Source organism: Pseudophryne corroboree, chromosome 1 (assembly GCF_028390025.1).
Source record: "Pseudophryne corroboree isolate aPseCor3 chromosome 1, aPseCor3.hap2, whole genome shotgun sequence".
Lineage (NCBI taxonomy): Eukaryota > Metazoa > Chordata > Amphibia > Anura > Myobatrachidae > Pseudophryne > Pseudophryne corroboree.
In genome coordinates, this window is record NC_086444.1 from 200,704,725 (window position 1) to 200,724,921 (window position 20,197).

General features: G+C 46.6%; 1 protein-coding gene across 6 annotated transcripts in view; it reads right to left on the minus strand.

The window, feature by feature from the left end:
- ARB2A (ARB2 cotranscriptional regulator A) overlaps positions 1–20,197 on the minus strand; it is a 792,581-nt gene that overhangs the window by 748,623 nt on the left and 23,761 nt on the right. Inside the window, exon 1 of one of the 6 annotated variants that reach the window (XM_063964006.1) lies at positions 703–1,138. The exons of 2 other annotated variants lie outside the window; for them this stretch is intronic. In XM_063964006.1, coding sequence (XP_063820076.1) covers positions 703–1,026 — 324 coding nt within the window. In that variant the 5' untranslated portion in view covers positions 1,027–1,138. Of the gene's footprint in view, positions 1–702; positions 1,145–20,197 lie in introns of those variants that run through there. 3 more of the 6 variants (XM_063964008.1, XM_063964007.1, XM_063964009.1) reach the window with 3 other exon arrangements.

Below are 20,197 nucleotides of genomic sequence, written 5' to 3' on the forward strand. Positions count from 1 at the left end.
TGCCTCCTCAACCTGCTAAGGTGTGGTATCATTAACATTTAACACATCCCTGATAGCCTCTATCAACAATTGCACCCCCCTTCATAGCCTCTATCAACAATTGCACCCCCCTTGCAAGAGATGCGGACCCCAGCAACACATCCCCATAACCATCTGTAGTGTCAGAATCGGTATCCGTGTCGTCTTGCGTGACATGCACCAGCACACGTTTGTGGGGGTATATAGCGGGGTGTCCTGAGGTAGCAGATATGGGCCATGCAGCCATAGAGCTCTGCAATACCTGGGTTGCAGATTCATTACTAGCAACCCTGTCAGAAATCTGAGAAATCCAAGTTTTGATAGAGAAAAACCACTCTGGTTCCCTTGCTGGTATCTGAGCTAAACCAGTGCTAACCTGATTACATGGAATGGGATCATCCTGGGAGGATAAATCCTCTGCAGCATATGACACAGTATCCCTGGACATAGCTAAATGAGACCACCAAACACTCAACACACACACACACACACACACAGGTGGGGGGCAGACAGAGTTTGCCCCCCAAGAACGGCAAGAGAGAGATAGAGATTGGAGCCAACCCAACACAGCGCTTTCTAGCAAAGGGAGACACCTTGTTAGCGCTGACTGTGCACCTTAATCGGACACACAGTCTAATTACAGCCTCCCCTCCCTTCTACAACCCCCTGGTACCGTGTACTGACAGTTGGAGCTGACAGTTGGAGTTGCTGTGGAGGGACCTGTTCTTCCTCCCAGTGCTGTGCAGGCAGGAAAATGGTGCTGGAACGCTGATGGGTCCGCTCTGAGGAGAAGCTCCGCCCCCTTAATGGTGCTGTCTTCCCGCTCTTTAGATGTTTATACTGGCCTGAGGACTTTTGCTGGCTGAGATCCGTGGTCCCCGACAGGATTGCTGACCAGTGTGGGGGGGTAAGCGCTGGCCCAGGGCGCCCCTCACAGTGCCGCTCTATGTGCCTCTGGTACCTTCCTGGAGCACAGTTAATACTGCGCTCCCTCCCCATTGCCTCCATCTTCACACCGGCCCCCCCCGCTTCCTAGGGGGGTCGGTGACTCACTCACCACTTCTTCAGCTCTGCTGCTGGGGTGATCGATCCCTTGCGGCGGGGAACGATCTATCCCCTCAGGAGCTCAGTGTCCTGTCAGCGGAGATAGTGGCTCTGACCCCGCAGGGCGGACACTACTCCCCCCCCCACCCCCCTTAGTCCCATGAAGCAGGGAAGCTGTTGCCAGCAGTCTCCCTGTAACATAATAAACTCTAAAATAAACTTTACCAGTGAAACTCTGTAGAGCTCCCCTAGATGTAACCGGCTCCTCCGGGCACATTTTCTAAACTGAGTCTGGTAGGAGGGGCATAGAGGGAGGAGGCAGCCCACACTGTTAAACTCTTAAAGTGCCAATGGCTCCTGGTGGACCCCCATGGTACTAATGTGGACCCCAGCATCCTCTAGGATGTAAGAGAAATCTTTGTTAAAAAAACAAGCACACAAAAAAAAAAATTACACATATACATTATACATATAGGGCCTAATTCAGACCTGATCGCACGCTAGTTTTTTTCACTGCGCAGCGATCATTTGTACCACTCAGCTACACAAGCAATCGCACACTTGCAAAGCTAAAATACACTCCCCTGTAGGGGGCGACTATCTGATCACAGCGCTGCAAAAAAATAGCTAGAGGGCGATCAGGTCTGAATTAGGCCCATAGACAGGTCATCATTTGACGCAAAGAGCACACAATATATAATCCAACTGCAGGAGTGCAAGGCTCATAAAAGGTTAATAATCCAAAAGGAGAACCAGCAACATCCAATTTAAACAAAATATTTATATATTTATAACTGCATATCACACACAATAAAAAGAGCAGTGCATATCAAATAAAATAAAAAATTGCATCACAAATGGAGATTGCATCTTGTACAGTATATATCAAGCGGGGATCCGGTCTCTAGGTTGACGGTAACTAGGTCGACCACTATTGGTCGACAGTAACTAGGTCGACAGGGTTTGTAGGTCGACAGGTTAAAAGGTCGATATGAGTATTTCACGATTTTTTTAACCCTTTCATACTTAACGATCCTTGTGGACTATAATTGGGAACGGTAACCTGTGCCGAGCGCAGCGGTAGCGGAGCGAGGCACCTTGCCCGAAGCCGCGGGCCATGCAAGGGGACACGGTGCACTAATTGTGGTTCCCAGTCACTCTACAAAGAAAATTACACAAAAAAATTCATTAAAAAATCATGTCGATCTTTTGACCGGTCGACCTAGAACACGTCGGCCTAGAGACCCTGTGGACCTAGTTACTGTCGACCAATAGTGGTCGACCTAGTTACTATCTACCTTCCATACCACACCCATATCAAACAGCAGCATAATAGGCAAAAATGAGTACTTAGCCATCAGTGTCAGGGTGGTAATGGAGAGCCAGTCATCCTGTAGAAATGGTTACCGCTCGACAGCTGTTTCGGCACATCTGCTACACCTTATGCTGGGTACACACTGGGTGATATATATTGGCCGTTCTATTGAACGGCTGATATATCGCTGGCCCGTCGGCCAGTGTGTACCAATGATATGTCCGTGAACGCCGTCATTCACAGACATATCACGTCGGCCCTGCAGCACACACGATGACCAATATATCTACAGATATATTAATGCATCGGTGTGTGTGTACGGGAGTTCAGCCGAAAGCCACATTAAATATAAATGTAGCTGTTGTGTATTATTGAGCTGAATTATACATTGAATAAGTGGGATGCTATACTTATTTAAATATGCTCATCGCACCTCTGCAGCAAGTGCTGCGCTAGGCACAAAGTACTCCTCTAAGCAGGCAGAGTGTGACTGATAGTTTGTTGTGACTGATAGTTTGTGGTTCATATTTATGGTGATGTCCTAGCAGTTCAGTCTCCGCTTTGTCACCTGTATAAGACCAGATTAGGACTAAAGATGTGGAAGGAGCTCCAGCTGTCTGTATTGTAGTGAATTTATAGTATTTTATTGTTAAACAGATCTGCAATAGACTATCCCTGAACAATGTACAGTACCCGACCTCCACGCATATTTGACATTTTAAATTCTGATGTTTCGTCCTTCTTTAAATTTTTATTGTGTTTTTTTATCCTATTCAATTTGTAAGCCATGAATGCTAGTGCATTTCTCTCACCCATTTGTAGCAGCAAAGTCACTGATAAATATATAGAGATACTGGAGTTTGCGTCAAAGTTATCACAACATGGAGAAAAAACCCATAAACAAGAGTTCTGATCAGAAATTAGATGTCAGCGTCAAACATAGAATAAGTATAAACTTTATATTTTACAGGCAAGACATCCAAATTCCAGCACATTGATAATAAAATAAAATAGAACAAGAACAATCCAGATAGCAAATCAAAGGATATGTATGGTTAACTTTCAAGCACCATTTGTGAGATACATTATAACTGAAGCGCTCAACAGCACTCATGAGAAAATTCATATTTCATGCTTGAAATGGAGTATTACACATCTATTAAATCCTCCGCAGTGCTGCACAGAGACAGGAGACGTGAATGCAGCAAGAAACAAATATCTCTCTGGTGTTCCTTAATAATGGGGGCGGGCTTCAAAATTGGGAACCTGACACGCAATGGAAGAGCAGAGCCACAGATACGCATTCACTCATATAGCTTCTAAGAGGGACGTCTGGTTATAGGTTTGTCCAAGAAGAACCCCTCAACAATACTCTAGGAAATGTATTATCTATTGATGGCACTACTATCTCCTCTAGCCCCCAAGTGCGCTGTCTTGGAGTAATCCTGGACTCCTCCCTCTCCTTCAAACCACACATTCAGCACCTCTCGCAAACCTGCCGTTTTCATCTAAAAAATATTTCCAGGATCAGATCCTTTCTGACCCAGGATGCTACTAAAACTCTTATCCACTCACTGGTCATCTCCAGACTGGACTACTGTAATCTCCTCCTAACTGGCATTCCTGACAAATACCTCTCTCCACTCCAATCTATACTCAATGCTGTTGCCCGGCTCATCTTCCTCACCAAACGCACTACGTCCACCTCTCCTCTCTTACTAGACCTTCACTGGCTCCCCTTCCCTTTCAGAATCCATTTTAAACTTCTCACACTTGCTTACAAAGCCCTCACCCACTCCTCTCCCATCTACATCTCTGACCTTATCTCCCTTTACACTCCCACCCGTCCTCTTCGCTCTGCTAATGCACGTCGACTCTCCTGCCTACGGATTACTTCCTCCCACTCCTACCTCCAAGATTTTTCACGTGCTGCACCACTTCTCTGGAATTCCCTACCTCTCTCCCTCAGACTCTCCACCTCTCTACAAAACTTCAAACGGGCTCTCAAGACCCACTTCTTCACCAAACCCAGCCAAATCTCATCCTAAACCTCTGTTCCACGCTCTCTATGTACCCCATCTGTCTCACCCCTGTCTGTCTACCCTCCCCTTTAGAATGTAAGCTCTCACGAGCAGGGCTCTCTTCCCTCATGTGCTTATCCTTTTCTTACTTTAATAATATTCAACTGCACCAAATCCAGCAGTCTTCTGCCACCTGATACTTATTCCAGTGTCATCTGCTGATGTAGCTATGTTTATTTACCCTGTACTTGTCCTATATTGTCAACTGTAAGTTGCTGTTTTCCTGCTTGATTATTTGTTTATGTACTCTAATTGGGCGCTGCGGAACCCTTGTGGCGTCATATAAATAAAGGATAATAATAATATTACAACAGGTAGATGGTAAGACTTGGGCACACTCATATACAACAACATCTAGCAAGGCATAAATAAAAAAGTTGGAGAAAATAAACAAATCAGGTAAAACTTGAAATAAGAAAAAAAAAAAAAAGTGTAATACACCAACCTGTATTATACGGGTATGTCTGCAATAATTACCATCCAAACCATGAAAAGTATTAAGTGGCTTGTACAGTACATGTTGTGCCAAAAATGGACTAGACCAGAGTCTGCACTAGGGAGGCCAATTCCGGGACATTTTTTCAATCCCGGATATCAGGATTGAAAAATGGTCAATCCCGGGATTGGATTTTTTTACCTGCGTGTCCGCCCGTCCCTCCCACCCCGCACATAACTCGCCATACTACGGGGGAGGGTGGGTGGGATACTTCCATCAGGCTCGTCGGCGGGTAACGGGCGGCTTTCCTTTGGGCTCGGCTGCGGCCGACTGCGCAGCGTGACCTCTGACTTCCTGTAATGGTGTGCAGGGGGAGCCGGGCAGCGTCTGAGCCTCCTGAGGAGGTTCAACGCTGCCCGGCATTTAAAACATAAAGGACTGCCTGATTCCGCAATCCACGGGATTGGAGCTTCCAATCCCAGGGTTGAATCCCGGACGATTTTTGGTCTAAATGCCGGAATCCCACCGATCCCAATCCCGGGATTGGCCACACTTGTCTGCACCCCAAGTCAAACCCTAGAACCTGGTTTTGATATCAGATATAAAATACATTGAATTGGGAACAATCCCTTTTGGGGTGCCTGCCAAGGCACACATGTTGTTGGGGTGCTCAGGCAATGGCACACAGACACTTGGGATGCCTGGGCAACAGAACACAAACCCGTAGGGGGTGCCTGGACAACAACAACACAGACCCTTGGAGTGCCCAGCCAATGGCTCACAGACCCTTGGAGTGTCTGGGTAACTGCTCACAGACCCCATTCCCTTGATAACCTTCATTGATTCTACAGTAGGATATTTTAAAAGAAAACATAAATGCAGCCTTCATTGTGTCATTAGCCAACTTAGTTCTCGTCAGCGGCTAAAGATAACAATAGGAGAGTTACAGCGTAACAGCTGTAGAGCCTGGACAGCGTTCAGATCTGACATGAAACGTCTGTTTCTTTAGGTTGTAGCTGCAATGCTCTATAGAACGTGGAATAAAGTGAAAACGCCAGCCACGGATCACTAATAGCCGGCTCAGCATGTCAGAAAAGCAGAAAATCTGTCAACTCCCACCAGGCCCCTAAAATACATATGGTCATCATCAGTAATTTCTACACTGTCTGAGCAGGTCTGTCACTATACAGAAATCAGTCTGCCACTTTATCAGTGCGCCTGGCTGTCAAGAAGTCAGTAGCTGTGTCAGTGCGTCACTGTCAGTGTGTTTCCAAATGCATCTCAACCAGCCTGTTACTCTCAGCATACTGTCTGTCTCTATTGTATCTTATTCTGTCTGTCAATGGATGCTCCCTAAAGGGGGTAGCGATGCAGAGAAATAGGGTGAGGAGGACAAAGGGACAGAAGATGCTGTGTGTAAGGGGGAGTCCTCGGGGATAAGTGATTTACTGTATAAGAAAAGATCCTGACTGCAAGTGAAGTATTATTTAAACTGGATGAAATGACCTGCAACTTGTCAGCTGTTTACATAAACTAGTTCAAGTGTGACGTCTCAGACATTTGGCAGACTGTCTAAAGCACACAAACAAGAGGTTTTATTTCCCCCCTCAGCAAAAATTATTCAGCGACTATAAATAATATTGTGTAATTCAACCAGCATGGCTGTAAATAATTCAGAAAATATATCACGGCTCAGGAACAGACGTTAGCAACAATAACTGTGCTGCAAAATGCTAATGATTAATCCGCTATTAGTGCTTAGACACTGGCAAGACAAAACGTCACCAAGGAATAAACAAAAGTTTCAGTTTTTTTATATCTATTTTGAAATGTATTCTACGTCTTGAGCAGCAGCAAAATCAAAGTTGTTCTGACAACTATCAATCATTTCTTAAAATGACAATTTTTAATTTGCAACAAAGGGCTCAGAAGAAAGAGCACAATGGGAAATCAAGGCTGCCATTATTCAAACTGTGTACAGTGCTGGAAGGGGTTAATGGGAAACCATATAGTTATAAGGCAATCAGGACTGTAACACATTAACTTATCCCCTCCAATACTATAATGGTTACTCCCAATTCCTCATTTTTTAGTATTTTGCCCTGATATTTGGCAAGCAGCACCGGGTGACGATTCTACGCGTCCATGCCAAATTTCAGCTCAGTACGTCCAATCACTTTTGAGGTGTAGCCCCTCAAACACCATGCCCCCATCTCAGATGTTCCCTATGGGAGAATTCTGTTTGTTCGATTCAGCCTTAATATAAGGGGACGACCGCGCCCTTATAATATACAAAAACAGTAGATAAGTAGTTACAAAGATCATAAGAAAAATGATCTCCATCAGTAAGGTATAAATAATCCTTTGTATGTAATCAAACCAAATACTCGGTACACATGCTTGCCGTAGCTCCAGATGGACCAGCCTTTTACCTTTGACATAAAGAAGCTGGACATATAACCATGCAATTATAACATCTTCAATGCCTCCATGGTTCAGACAAACAAATAATGACCTTAACCACTAAATATATTTTATGTTAAAACAAGCTTCTGTATACAACAATACCCATGGGGATATATGTAATGTCATACAAATACAAGTGCTGGAATAGCACTGGGAGGAAGAAGATGGGTTCCCTTACTCCCTGCACTTTATTCAACAAGGTTGAAAAGAATAGCTAGCTCCATGGTGCTGTCAAGACAACGAGCGTGGCTCCCCTTTGTCTTGGGTCCTGGGACTCATCACATGCCCCACGTTAGGATCCTGAGGTTGCTAAATAAAATTTTTAGGGTCTAAATTTAAAATTGCCTTATTTAAAGAAGCCTATATTCAGTAAAACTAGGTGATGTGCCTGGTTTCAACCGGGCAAAGATTTGCTGGGCAGAACATTTTACCCACTTAAGAGACGAATTTTGAAAAATCCATGCTTAGTGGGTGACCGCAAATAACTCACAATTCCCAGTCATCTGGCAGGTCACATGTTCCAGGTCACCCAACAGGTGCACAGGGAGACTTCGCCAACTGTCACATTTTCCAGAGCACAATGGTGATGCATTGTAAATGGCAGGCAGACATTTAGCCACATAACTCCAAAACTAAGCAACCAATTACACCACCAATATTTTTCTGCAACTCTACGGACCAAGACCTTTAATTTGGTGTATGATGTGCACTGCTCAGGTAATGGCATCACAGTTATATATGTCACTCATAAATGTTGTCCTTCTGCTATTAATATATAGATAATACACTAGTGGACATGCTATAAAGTAATATACTTTTTATATCACTTTCTTACCAGAATGCATGAAATAAAAGCAAGACTGGTGAGACCCATGAATTGTGTATCTAATTTTGCCAGCCAGCCTCGTTTTACATCGGGTAAACCAGTTTCTGTAGTCAGACCAATGTAGTACAATGTATGCAATACAAGTAGCAGGTGCTTGTGACACAACAATTCCCTTTCGTGTGTACAATGCACTATATCATTAGGCAAGTTGATCATTCACACAATCAGGACAATCAGCTAAACTCTGCAAGAAATCCTACACAGAATTCAAAGCTTAGGGATTACATGTTTCCAAATTACAGTCACAGCAGGGCTGCTTTATAAAAATAGGTGCCAGCTCAAAACATACCTCCCACTATGAACCTAAAAACCCAATTACAAAAATAAAGCACAGCATGCGTGAAAATATTCCACTTTCTGAAGATTCGGAAGACCTTGCAGGGGTCCTTATATTTTGTAAACTGCGCAGTACTTAAGTATGGATCTGTCTACCTTTTATGCATCTGGAAATAAACATAATACACGCACACTGGCACTTACTCTGCATCATCTGTAAATAGAGCTGGTGGATAAAAAGCCAGAGAGAATAAATCAGGGGCTTGGTTAGTTTGAGAATCACTTTAAATAGGTACAAGTCTAGTATTATAGAATCAGGGCATTCATCCAACCATTGCTTAATGTTTATAGATCAGCTGGTTTCATACAGAAATTCAAGTTACAACATACAATCAATAAGTGCATAAAATTTCTATTCAAGTAAGCTTTAGGATATACAGTTATGCATTATTTTTTATTATATTTATAGGACCCATTTATAAAAAAAAAAAAAATAAGCACATTTTTTTGTTTATTAGGTACAAGATTTTCACTGTACTGATTTACCTTAAGCCCGAATACACACTGTCATTATTGTAAAGCTTTGATGTTTAAAAGTAACATAGAAAATAATGTAAGAGAATGGTCTTGTATATATACTGTACCCCTAGAACAACTTTATAAGATACCATAGACGGTACTTGCTAAACATATGGGAGCTACACTTATAGAAGAGAAGGCATTTGGCCATTCTATTCGTGGGCAAGCAGGAATATGCTTAGAACACTTAGAAGGATCCTGCTCAAACCATCTCCAAGTGTGGCACCAATATATTATTATAGTTTACACAGCACCACCAATTAAATAGCGCTGTGCACAGAATCTGTTATTCCCAACAGTCCCTGACCACAGCAAAAGAGCGTGAAAAAAATAGAGACAGAAACAACCAGGCACAGAGAGAGAGAGAGAGAGAGAGAGAGAGAGAGAGAGAGAGAGAGAGAGAGAGAGAGAGAGAGAGAGAGAGAGAGAGAGAGAGAGAGAGAGAGACTGACAGATGCAGACAGAGACAGCCCCGCATGCACGAGACAGAAAAAAGAGGAAGTGTGCCAGCGACAGAGAGGGAACAAGTTTGTGAGAGAAAGTGCTGAAGCAACACCCCACCAGCGAGATCAAGATTGTGAAAGAGGAAATGACGAAGATCTCATTAAAAAAAAAAATAGCAAACGCACTAGCAACAGAGAAATTCTTCATTATAGAAGAAAGAAGAAAACAGTAAGTTACTCATGGCTACAAAGGACCAGAGTGTTCCATCAACATAACATATGTCATGTAAATCTTATATATACACAATTCATTGGTCTGTCCATCTGTCTGGTTATGCATTAGGACAACAATGTACTAAATGGGATGAAACCAACTTGAGGTGGTCCAGTTGGGTCCTGGCCAGGTTTTAGGAGGGTTTGGATCCCGGTCAGACATCCCGTTCACTGGGCAATACTTTGACCTGAGGAGCCTGTTCTCAATCTTCCACTGAATGGATTTGGAAGAAAACTTCACAGAGTGGTAACACTGGATCCCAGAAGACATAGTAGGGAGTTGAGCTCCCAGTCAGACCTCCCATTGGGGTACTCTGGGCAGAACTCTGAACCGGGCAACCTGCTCTGCACCTTCCACTGGATGGATTTGGATGAAAACTTCAGTGGTAACATTTGATCCCAGAAGACATTCTAGGGGGTTCAGATCCTGATTGGACCTCCCGCTGGTGTATGCCAGACAGAACTTTGACACAGGGAGCCTTTTCTGGGCCTTTAACTGGATGGATTAAGATCCAAACTTGAATGATATGTAATAACCGACAGTAATAACCATAATTCCATGACCTGAAATAACTGACTGAAATAACCATAAATCAATGAACTAAAATAATTGACAGAAATGGAGGTGGGAAGACGAAAAATACTGTGTATCCAAAAGCATTGGAATCGCAACATTGCTAGCAGAAGGAAAACTTTAAACCCATCTCGCAATGTAAAAGTGATTAGAAAACTGAACAGAAATTAAAGCTGGGAATTAGGGTTACTGGCGACACCCCAAAAGAAAAAGAAAAGAAAAAAAAAAAACGAGATTTATGGTAAGAACTTACCTTTGTTAAATCTCTTTCTGCGGGGTACACTGGGCTCCACAAGGATAGACACTGGGGTGTAGAGTAGGATCTTGATCAGAGGTACCAACAGGCTCAAAAGCTTTGACTGTTCCCAAGATGCATAGCGCCGCCTCCTCTATAACCCCGCCTCCCTGCACAGGAGCTCAGTTTTTAGTTAACCAGCCCAATGCAGTAGCAGGAAAAGAGACAACAACAGTTAGTAGCCACATACACCACACTCTCACGACAGGAGAAGTGTCAGCGGCTAATGCCATACCAACCCGAAGAAGCTAAGTGCGTCAGGGTGGGCGCCTTGTGGAGCCCAGTGTACCTCGCAGAAAGAGATTTAACAAAGGTAAGCTCTTACCATAAATCTTGTTTTCTGCTGCGGGGTACACTGGGTTCCACAAAGAGAGACACTGGGGATGTCCTAAAGCAGTTCCTTATGGGAGGGGACGCACTGTAGCGGGCACAAGAACCCGGCGTCCAAAGGAAGCATCCTGGGAAGCGGCAGTATCGAAGGCATAGAACCTTATGAACATGTTCATTGAGGACCACGTAGCCGCCTTGCACAATTGTTCAAGGGTCGCACCATGGCGGGCCGCCCAAGAAGGTCCAACGTACCGAGTAGAATGGGCCGTAATGTGAGCAGGAGCTGACAGACCAGCCCTCACATAAGCATGTGCAATCACCATTCTAATCCATCTGGCCAAAGTCTGCTTGTGAGCAGGTCAGCCACATTTGTGAAATCCAAACAGAACAAATAGAGAATCAGATTTCCTAATAGAAGCAGTTCTCTTCACATAGATACGGAGGGCCCGTACCACATCCAAAGACCGCTCTTTGGGAGACAAATCAGGAGAGACAAGTGCCGGAACCACAATCTCCTGATTAAGGTGGAACGAAGAAACCACCTTAGATAAATATCCAGGACGAGTACTAAGAACCGCCCGGTCACGGTGAAATATCAGATATGGGGAACTACAAGACAAGGCACCCAAATCCGACACTCTTCTAGCTGAGGCAATAGCCAGAAGAAACACCACCTTAAGGGAAAGCCACTTAAGATCAGCTGAACCAAGAGGTTCAAACGGAGACTCTTGCAACGCCTCCAGAACCACCGACAAGTCCCAAGGAGCCACAGGTGGGACGTAAGGAGGTTGAATCCGCAAAACACCCTGAGTGAACATATGCACATCAGGTAAGGTCGCAATTTTTTCTCTGAAACCACACCGACAAGGCAGAAATATGAACCTTGAGGGAGGCCAGACGCAGGCCTAAGTCCCGACCCTGCTAAAGAAAAGCCAAAAGTTTGGCTGTACTACACTTGGAAGCGTCAAAATTGTTCGATGCGCACCAAACAAGGTAAGAATGAAAGACCCTATGGTAAATCCGAGCAGAAGACAGTTTCCGGGCCCACAACAAGTTTGAATGACCGCCTCAGAAAACCCTTTAGCCTTCAAGACGGAAGCTTCAAGAGCCACGCCGTCAAAGACAGCCAGGCCAGGTCCTGGTAGACACAGGGGCCCTGAACGAGGAGGTCTGGGCATTGTGGAAGTAGAATTGGACGCTCTGACGAGAGGCCCTGAAGGTCTGAGAACCAGTGCCGTCTGGGCCACGCTGGAGCTATGAGAAGCAGGATTCCTTCTTCCGAATTACCCTGGGCAGGAGTGACACCGGAGGGAACACGTACAGCAGCCGAAACTTCCACGGCACCGCCAGCGCATCCACGAATGCTGCTTGAGGATCCCTTGTCCTTGCCCCGAAGACCGGAACCTTGTGATTGTGTCGAGACGCCATCAGATCCACGTTTGGAAGACCCCACCTTTCCACTAGGAGTTGAAACACTTCTGGATGGAGGCCCCACTCTCCGGCGTGTACGTCCTGACGACTGAGAAAGTCCGCGACCCAATTCAGGACTCCCGGAATGAATATCGCCGATATGGCCGGTAGATGGCATTCCGCCCATTGAAGAATCCGTGAGACTTCCTTCAATGCCAAGCAGCTTCGAGTGCCACCTTGATGATTTATGTAAGCCACTGTGGTGGCGTTGTTCGACTGTACTTGAACAGGACGGTTCTGAATTAAATGCTGGGCCAGGTTCAATGAGTTGAAGACCGTCCGCAATTCCAGAATGTTGATCGGGAGGAGAGACTCCTCCTTGGTCCACCGACCCTGAAGGGAGTGTTGCTCCAACACCACGCCCCAACCCCTTAGACTAGCATCTGTCATCAACAGGACCCAGTCGGATATCCAGAAGGGATGGCCCCTGCACAATCGTTGGTCCTGGAGCCACCAGTACAGCGACAGACGGACCTCCGTAGTCAATGAGATCATGCGAGACCTGATCCGGTGAGGCAGGCCGTCTCACTTGGCCAAAATCAGCCTCTGGAGGGGGCGAGAATGGAATTGAGCATACTCCACCATGTCGAATGCTGACACCATGAGGCCCTGCACCGCCGAATGTATCGACACTTGCGGATGAGAGAGGAAGCAATGAATCCTGTCCTGAAGCTTCAGGACTTTCTCCTGAGACAAGAACAACTGCTGTTTGTGAGTGTCCAATAGCGCTCCCAGGTGCACCATGCTCTGAGCAGGGACCAGGGAGAATTTCTTCCACTTGATGAGCCACCCGTGGGCTTGCATAAACCGGACAGTCAGATCTAGGCGACGTAGGAGAATTTCTGGGGAATTTGCCAGGATCAACAAGTCGTCCAGATACGGTAGGATCCTGACCCCTTGACGGCGGAGTACCACCGTCACCACCGCCATAACTTTGGTGAAGTCTCGCGGAGCCATGGTTAAACCAAAAGGTAACGCCCGAAACTGGTAATGGAGGTTGCCAACCGCAAACCTCAGGTATTGCTGATGCGACACTGCTATAGGAATATGCAGGTAAGCATCCTGTATATCCAGGGAGACCATATAATCCCCAGGTTCCAAGGCCAGAACAATAGAGCGAAGGGTTTCCATACGGAACTTGGAGACTCTCACAAACTTGTTCAATGCCTTGAGGTTGAGAATGGGCCGGGAGGACCCATTCGGTTTCGGGACTAGAAACAGCGGAGAATAGTACCTCAGGCCTCTCTGAGTAAGAGGCACCTGTACTACCACTCCTGTGTCCAGGAGGGTCTGTACCACCGAATTAAGAGTTTTTGCCTTTGTCGGGGCCGAAGGGACGTCTGTCAGGCAAAATGGAAGAGGGGGACGGTTTTTGCAGGCTATGGCGTAACCTCGAGTGACGACTTCCCGTACCCAGGCATCTGAAATGGTCTTCAACCATTCCTGGGTATACCCTAGAAGCCGGCCCCCCACCCTGGGGTCCCCCAGGGGGAGGCCCGCCCCGTCATGCGGCAGGCTTATCGGTCTTGGAAGCTGGCTGACAGGCAGCCCAGGCTCTTTTGGGCTTAGGCTTACCAGGTTTGGAAGTGCGTGCCTGTTTGTGGTACGCCTGACTTTTTGCTTTACCTGAAGGATGAAAGGGACGAAAGGAAGTACTTTTAGCCTTCGGCACAGAAGGAGCAGTACTTTGCAGACAGGCTGTTTTGGCAGTAGCCAAATCAGCCACTATCTTATTTAAGTCCTCCCCGAGCAGGATATCTCCCTTAAAAGGGAGTACCTCCAGGGTCTTTCTAGAATCCAGATCCAGAGACCAGGATCTTAGCCACAATGGGGGTAAGTCCGAGTTGATCGCAGCATCAAGTTTGTTAGCAGTTGGGTAAAACCATGTGCACTGCAGGGGGGCAGATATATTTGCAGAGAGGGTTATTTTGTTTCTGTGCAGGGTAAATACTGGCTGGTTTATTTTTACACTGCAATTTAGATTTCAGTTTGAACACACCCCACCCAAATCTAACTCTCTCTGCAAATGTTATATCTGCCACACCTGCAGTGCAAATGGTTTTGCCCAACTGCTAACAAACTTGATGCTGCGATCAACTCGGAATTACCCCCAATATCCGGCGAGCCAGGACTGACGTAGTAGAAGCCTTGGCTGCCAGAACACCGGCATCAGAAGCCGCCTCTTTAATATAGCGAGAAGCTGTGACAATATATGACAAACATTGCCTAGCATGGTCAGAAGAGATTTCAGCTTCCAACTCTTGGGCCCACGCTTCAATAGCTTCTGCAGCCCATGTCGCTGCAATAGTGGGCCTTTGCGCAGCACCCGTGAGGGTGTAAATCGCTTTCAGACAACCCTCCACACGTTTATCCGTAGGCTCCTTTAGAGATGTGACGGTAGTGACAGGTAGAGCTGAGGAAAGCACCATCCTTGCCACATGCGAGTCCACTGGAGGAGGTGTCTCCCAATTTTTAGACAGCTCTGGCGCGAGGGGATAGCGAGCTAGCATCTTCTTGTGAGGCACGTACTTCTTCCATGGATTTTCCCAGTATTCCTGACGTATATCCACCAGGTGATCAGAATGAGGTAAAACTTGTTTAACCACCTTCCGACGCTTGAATCTATCTGGTTTCTTAGGAGGGACGGATGGCTCGGGATCATCCGTGATCTGTAAAATCAACTTAATAGCCTCCAATAGGTCAGAAACATCCACTTGTGAACCACCATCCCCATCAGTATTATCGGTGTCAGAATCTGTGGGGTCAGTGTAAGCGCCATCTTCATCAGACGAAATGTCAGTGACAGCAGTGTCAGTGACTCTGCAGCACCGAATGAGAGAACTCCAGGTCCTCCTTAGCCAGGTTATCAAATTTGTAGGATTTTACAAACGTGTTTGCCCCTGACTAAATAGCCGCTCGGCAAAGTTGTAAAGCCGAGACCCCTCGGGCAGCCGCCCAAGATGAGCCCACCTTCCTTGTGGAATGGGCATTTACATATTTTGGCTGTGGCAGGCCTGCCACAGAATGTGCAAGCTGAATTGTATTACACATCCAACTAGCAAAAGTCTGCTTAGAAGCAAGAGCACCCAGTTTGTTGGGTGCATACAGGATAACAGCAAGTCAGTTTTCCTGACTCCAGCCGTCCTGGAACCTATATTTTCAGGGCCCTGACCACATCTAGCAACTTGGAGTCCTCCAAGTCCCTAGTAGGCGCAAGACACCACAATAAGCTGGTTCAGGTGAAACACTGACACCACCTTAGGGAGAGAACTGGGGACGAGTCCGCAGCTCTGCCCTGTCCGAATGGACAAACAGATATGGGCTTTTTTGAGAAAAAAACCACCAATTTGACACTCGCCTGGTCCAGGCCAGGTCCAAGAGCATGTTCACTTTTCATGTGAGATGCTTCAAATCCACAGATTTGACTGGTTTTAAACCAATGTGTTTTGAGGAATCCCAGAACTACGTTGAGATCCCACAGTGCCACTGGAGGCACAAAAGGGGGTTGTATATGCAATACTCCCTTGACAAACTTCTGGACTTCAGGAACTGAAGCCAATTCTTTCTGGAAGAAAAATCGACAGGGCCGAAATTTGAACCTTAATGGACCCCAATTTGAGGCCCATAGACACTCCTGTTTGCAGGAAATGCAGGAATCGACCGAGTTGAAATTTCTTCGTGGGGCCTTCCTGGCCTCACACCACGCAACATATTTTCGCTACATGTGGTGATAATGTTGTGTGGTCACCTCCTTTCTGGCTTTGACCAGGGTAGGAATGACCTCTTCCTGAATGCCTTTTCCCTTAGGATCCGGCGTTCCACCGCCATGCCGTCAAACGCAGCTGCGGTAAGTCTTGGAACAGACATGGTACTTGCTGAAACAAGTCCCTTCTTAGCGGCAGAGGCCATAAGTCCTCTGTGAGCATCTCTTGAAGTTCCGGGTACCAAGTCCTTCTTGGCCAATCCGGAGCCATGAGTATAGTTCTTACTCCTCTACGTCTTATAATTCTCAGTACCTTAGGTATGAAAAGCAGAGGATGGAACACATACACCGACTGGTACACCCACGGTGTTACCAGAACGTCCACAGCTATTGCCTGAGGGTCTCTTAACCTGGCGCAATACCTGTCCCGTTTTTTGTTCAGACGGGACGCCATCATGTCCACCTTTGGTAATTCCCAACGGTTTACAATCATGTGGAAAACTTCCCCATGAAGTTCCCACTCTGCCGGGTGGAGGTCGTGCCTACTGAGGAAGTCTGCTTCCCAGTTTCCATTCCCGGAATGAAACACTGCTGACAGTGCTATCACATGATTTTCCGCCCAGCGAAAAGTCCTTGCAGTTTTTTGCCACTGCCCTCCTGCTTCTTGTGCCGCCCTGTCTATTTACGTGGGCGACTGGCGTGATGTTTTATCCCACTGGATCAATACCGGCTGACCTTGAAGCAGAGGTCTTGCTAAGCTTAGAGCATTATAAATTTACCCTTAGCTATATTTATGTGGAGAAAAGTCTCCAGACTTGATCACACTCCCTGGAAATTTTTTCCTTGTGTGACTGCTCCCCAGCCTCTCGGGCTGGCCTCCGTGGTCACCAACATCCAAAACTGAATGCCGAATCTGCGGCCCTCTAGAAGATGAGCACTCTGTAACCACCACAGGAGAGACACCCTTGTCCTTGGATATAGGGTTATCCGCTGATGCATCTGAAGATGCGATCCGGACCATTTGTCCAGCAGATCCCACTGAAAAGTTCTTGCATGAAATCTGCCGACTGGAATTGCTTCGAAGGAAGTCACCATTTTTTTACCATGGCCCTTGTGCAATGATGCACTGATTTTAGGAGGTTCCTGACTAGCTCGGATAACTCCCTGGCTTTCTCTTCCGGGAGAAACACCTTTTTCTGGACTGTGTCCAGAATCATCCCTAAGCACAGGAGACTTGTTGTCGGGATCAGCTGCGATTTTGGAATATTTAGAATCCATCCCTGCTGTTGTAACAGTATCCGAGATAGTGCTACTCCGACCTCCAACTGTTCCCTGGACTTTTTCCTTATCAGGAGATCGTCCAAGTAAGGGATAATTAAGACGCCTTTTCTTCGAAGAAGAACCATCATTTCGGCCATTACCTTGGTAAAGACCCGGGGTGCCGTGGACAATCCAAACGGCAGCGTCTGAAACTGATAGTGACAGTTCTGTACCACGAACCTGAGGTATCCTTAGTGATAAGGGCAAATTTGGGACATGGAGGTAAGCATCCCTGATGTCTCGGGACACCATATAGTCCCCTTCTTCCCGGTTCGTTATCACTGCTCTGAGTGACTCCATCTTGATTTGAACCTTTGTAAGTGTTCAAATTTTTTTAGATTTAGAATAGGTCTCACCTAGCCTTCTGGCTTCAGTACCACAATATAGTGTGGAATAATACCCCTTTTCTTGTTGTAGGAGGGGTAATTTAATTATCACCTGCTGGGAATACAGCTCGTGAATTGTTTCCCATACTGCCTCCTTGTCGGAGGGAGACCTTGGTAAAGCAGACTTCAGGAGCCTGCGCAGGGGAAACGTCTCGACATTCCAATCTGTACCCCTGGGATACTACTTGTAGGATCCAGGGGTCCTGTACGGTCTCAGCGTCATGCTGAGAGCTTGTCAGAAGCGGTGGAACGCTTCTGTTCCTGGGAATGGGCTGCCTGCTGCAGTCTTCTTCCCTTTCCTCTATCCCTGGGCAGATATGACTCTTATAGGGACGAAAGGACTGAAGCTGAAAAGACGGTGTCTTTTTCTGCAGAGATGTGACTTAGGGTAAAAAACGGTGGATTTTCCAGCAGTTGCCCTGGCCACCAGGTCCGATGGACCGACCCCAAATAACTCCTCTTCCTTTATACGGCAATACACCTTTGTGCCGTTTGGAATCTGCATCACCTGACCACTGTCGTGTCCATAAACATCTTCTGGCAGATATGGACATCGCACTTACTCTTGATGCCAGAGTGCAAATATCCCTCTGTGCATCTCGCATATATAGAAATGCATCCTTTAAATGCTCTATAGTCAATAAAATACTGTCCCTGTCAAGGGTATCAATATTTTTAGTCAGGGAATCCGACCAAGCCACCCCAGCTCTGCACATCCAGGCTGAGGCGATCGCTGGTCGCAGTATAACACCAGTATGTGTGTATATACTTTTTATGATATTTTCCAGCCTCCTGTCAGCTGGCTCCTTGAGGACGGCCCTATCTATAGACGGTACCGCCACTTGTTCTGATAAGCGTGTGAGCGCCTTATCCACCCTAAGGGGTGTTTCCCAACGCGCCCTAACTTCTGGCGGGAAAGGGTATACCGCCCATATTTTCTATCGGGGGGAACCCACGCATCATCACACACTTCATTTAATTTATCTGATTCAGGAAAAACTACGGTAGTTTTTTCACATCCCACATAATACCCTCTTTTGTGGTACTTGTAGTATCAGAAATATGTAACACCTCCTTCATTGCCCTTAACGTGTGGCCCTAATAAGGAATACGTTTGTTTATTCACCGTCGACACTGGATTCAGTGTCCCTGTCTGTGTCTGTGTCGACCGACTAAAGTAAACGGGCGTTTTAAAACCCCTGACGGTGTTTTTGAGACGTCTGGACCGGTACTAATTGTTTGTCGGCCGTCTCATGTCGTCAACCGACCTTGCCGCGTGTTGACATTATCACGTAATTCCCTAAATAAGCCATCCATTCCGGTGTCGACTCCCTAGAGAGTGACATCACCATTACAGGCAATTGCTCCGCCTCCTCACCAACATCGTCCTCATACATGTCGACACACACGTACCGACACACAGCACACACACAGGGAATGCTCTGATAGAGGACAGGACCTACTAGCCCTTTGGAGAGACAGAGGGAGAGTTTGCCAGCACACACCAAAAACGCTATAATTATATAGGGACAACCTTATATAAGTGTTTTCCCTTATAGCATCTTTTTTATATATTTCTAACGCCAAATTAGTGCCCCCCCTCTCTGTTTTAACCCTGTTTCTGTAGTGCAGTGCAGGGGAGAGCCTGGGAGCCTTCCCTCCAGCCTTTCTGTGAGGGAAAATGGCGCTGTGTGCTGAGGAGAGATAGGCCCCGCCCCTTTTTCGGCGGCCTCGTCTCCCGCTCTTAACGGATTCTGGCAGGGGTTAAATATCTCCATATAGCCCCCGGAGGCTATATGTGAGGTATTTTTAGCCAAAAAAGGTTTTCATTTGCCTCCCAGGGCGCCCCCCTCCCAGCGCCCTGCACCCTCAGTGACTGCCGTGTGAAGTGTGCTGAGAGGAAATGGCGCACAGCTGCAGTGCTGTGCGCTACCTTAAGAAGACTGAGGAGTCTTCATGCCGCCGATTCTGGACCTTCTTCTTGTTTCAGCATCTGCAAGGGGGCCGGCGGCGAGGCTCCGGTGACCATCCAGGCTGTACCTGTGATCGTCCCTCTGGAGCTAATGTCCAGTAGCCAAAAAAGCCAATCCATCCTGCACGCAGGTGAGTTCACTTCTTCTCCCCTAAGTCCCTCGTTGCAGTGATCCTGTTGCCAGCAGGACTCACTGTAAAATAAAAAACCTAAGCTAAACTTTTCTAAGCAGCTCTTTAGGAGAGCCACCTAGATTGCACCCTTCTCGGCCGGGCACAAAAATCTAACTGAGGCTTGGAGGAGGGTCATAGGGGGAGGAGCCAGTGCACA